This window comes from Colobus angolensis, unplaced genomic scaffold (genome assembly GCF_000951035.1).
Source record: "Colobus angolensis palliatus isolate OR3802 unplaced genomic scaffold, Cang.pa_1.0 Scaffold277, whole genome shotgun sequence".
Taxonomy (NCBI): domain Eukaryota; kingdom Metazoa; phylum Chordata; class Mammalia; order Primates; family Cercopithecidae; genus Colobus; species Colobus angolensis.
The window spans coordinates 1263944-1266135 of record NW_012116010.1 but is presented as its reverse complement, the minus strand read 5'-3'; the positions used below and the strand labels follow the sequence as shown (position 1 = coordinate 1266135).

General features: G+C 49.3%; 1 protein-coding gene across 1 annotated transcript in view; it reads right to left on the bottom strand.

Moving 5' to 3' along the window:
- Positions 1-1872, bottom strand: part of DHRSX (dehydrogenase/reductase (SDR family) X-linked) — a 216368-nt gene extending 214496 nt beyond the window's left edge. The window contains exons 1-2 of the mRNA XM_011948257.1: positions 1700-1872; positions 1383-1519 (exon numbers count right to left, since the gene is read on the bottom strand). Coding sequence (XP_011803647.1) covers positions 1383-1519; positions 1700-1872 — 310 coding nt within the window. The remainder of the gene's footprint in view (positions 1-1382; positions 1520-1699) is intronic.
- Positions 1873-2192: the final 320 nt, after the last annotated feature.

Here is a 2192-nt window from a genome sequence, read left to right as displayed (position 1 = left end):
AATTCCAACTGTCCTCATGTTCCCAGTTGAAGGGAGACCCTGAAGAGGTCCCACCTAAACAGGAGTCAGAGCTCACGATGAGCTTTTAGAGAGATTTTCAAAAAGAAGCGCAGAAATCAAACACCGAGTGTCTACAGGGCATGGAGGCAGGAAAAAACAAGTATCCCACAAAACTGTTCAGATTCTGTCAGGAGGTTGTGTTTGAACAAAACTCATAAATTGAAGTCCTAAACCCCAGGACCTCAGAAGGTGACTGTGTTCGGAAATAAGGTCTTTAAAGTGGTGATTAAGGTGAAATGAGGTCACTAGAGTGGGCCCTGATCGAATCGAACTGGTGTCCTTATAAGAAGAGCAGACGAGGACACAGACACACACAGAGGGACGATCCTGTGAGGACACAGAGAGAAGACGGCGCCTGCAAGCCCAGGAGAGAGGCCTCAGGAGGAACCAGCCCTGCCCAGCCCTGGATCTCAGACGTCCAGCCTCCAGGACTGTGGGAGCATCAATGTCTGCTGTGCATAAGCCGCCCAGTCTATGGTAATTCTGTGAGAGCAGCCTGAGATGGACTAAGACATCTCAGGAGAAGAGGAGATGAAAACACACAGAGAAGCGACCCTGTGAGGACACGGGGAGAACACGGCGTCTCCAAGCCCAGGAGAGAGGCCGCAGGAGGAACCAGCCCTGCCCTCATTGTGATATTAAACCTGCAGCCTCCAGAATTGTGAAAACTAAATTTTGGCTTTTGAAGTAACCTCCAGTCTCCTTCAGCTAGTTTGTCATAGCAGCCCTAGTAAAGTAATAAAGATACGTGGTTATTTTTTTCCAGGAAACCATGTGAAAAAAAAACACAGGATCAATATGGAGGCAGCACATATATCTATTTCCAAAAGGGTACAACAATTTCCTGTGTTTTCCAGGTTTTGAATATCACCTTTATGAGTTTTCTGGATCTGACTGAATTTTCTATATGCAAATCAACATTTGCATACATGTCTAAATGAACAACTAAGTAGCTCACATTAGGTATAAAACACAACCAACAGCCAGGCATGGTGGCTCACACCGGTAATCCTAGCACTCTGGGAGGCCAAGGCAGTGGATGGCTTGAGCTGAGGGGTTCAAGACCAGCCTGGCCAGCGTATTGAAACACCCTCTCTACTAAAAATACAACAATGAGCCGGGCATGGTGGTGTATGTCTGTAAACCAGGTACTTGGGAGGCTGAGGTGGGAGAATCGCCTGAACCCAGGAGGTGGAGGTTGCAGTGAGCCGAGATCGCACCACTGCAGTCCAGCCTGGGCTGACAGACTGAGACCCTGTCTCAAAAAAAAAAACAAAAAACCCCAAAACACAAAAAACACAAGTCAGTGTAAAAGTCATCACCTATGATAACATGCATGCCGAGTCTCGCCAGATGCTTTGCCGTCGAATAGCCGATGCCATCTGTCCCTCCCGTCACGATAGCGACGCGGTCAGGTTGTCGGGGGAAACCTGAAAAAGAAGAAGAGAAGATCATCAAACTACGATTTAAAAGCAGAGCACACATGTGTAAGAAGTAAGCCTCCAGAGAACAGGATGCCAAAGGGAGGGACGGTTCCATTCTTTCTGGTTCTGCTCCTCTTGAATTCCCACAGGCTCAGGAGGCAGGAATGGATTAAAGTGGATTAGCCTCGCGTAATGACAGCGCAATAAAAAATCACCTGATAAATCCCCTCTCATCGCCCGTGAGTCCCTGGCAGGCGCTGGAGTATGCTGTCCCTGTGACCGGCAGAAAGGTCTGCAGCGTGGATACCCTTTCAGAGGCGAGCGAGAATCCTGAACTAACCTCTGCTCTCAGGGCAGCGCCGGGCAGGACATCTTGGTTCGTTTGCATTGTAAAACGTAGACTTTATCAGGATGTAGGTATGGTGGGGCCAACAGATCAGGAGACTGCTCTTGAGCAAGTGGTTTGTTACTCACAGGTTCCGAGACAAGGGGCGTGTCACGCCCAGTTTGGTCAGGTGGGAAGACGAAGGGGACAAGAGCTTGCCTTGTGGTTTCCAAGGGAAGGAACAGGTGAGGAGGCTTAGAGCGGGCTAGTGTGAATGATTTCAGCAGGCTCTGGGGCACAGCGGCTGTCCCTGACTCTCTGATACCTGGTTTTGGGGTGGTTACGGCAGGTGGAGAGTGACGTGGAATAGGCAAGCCCAATAA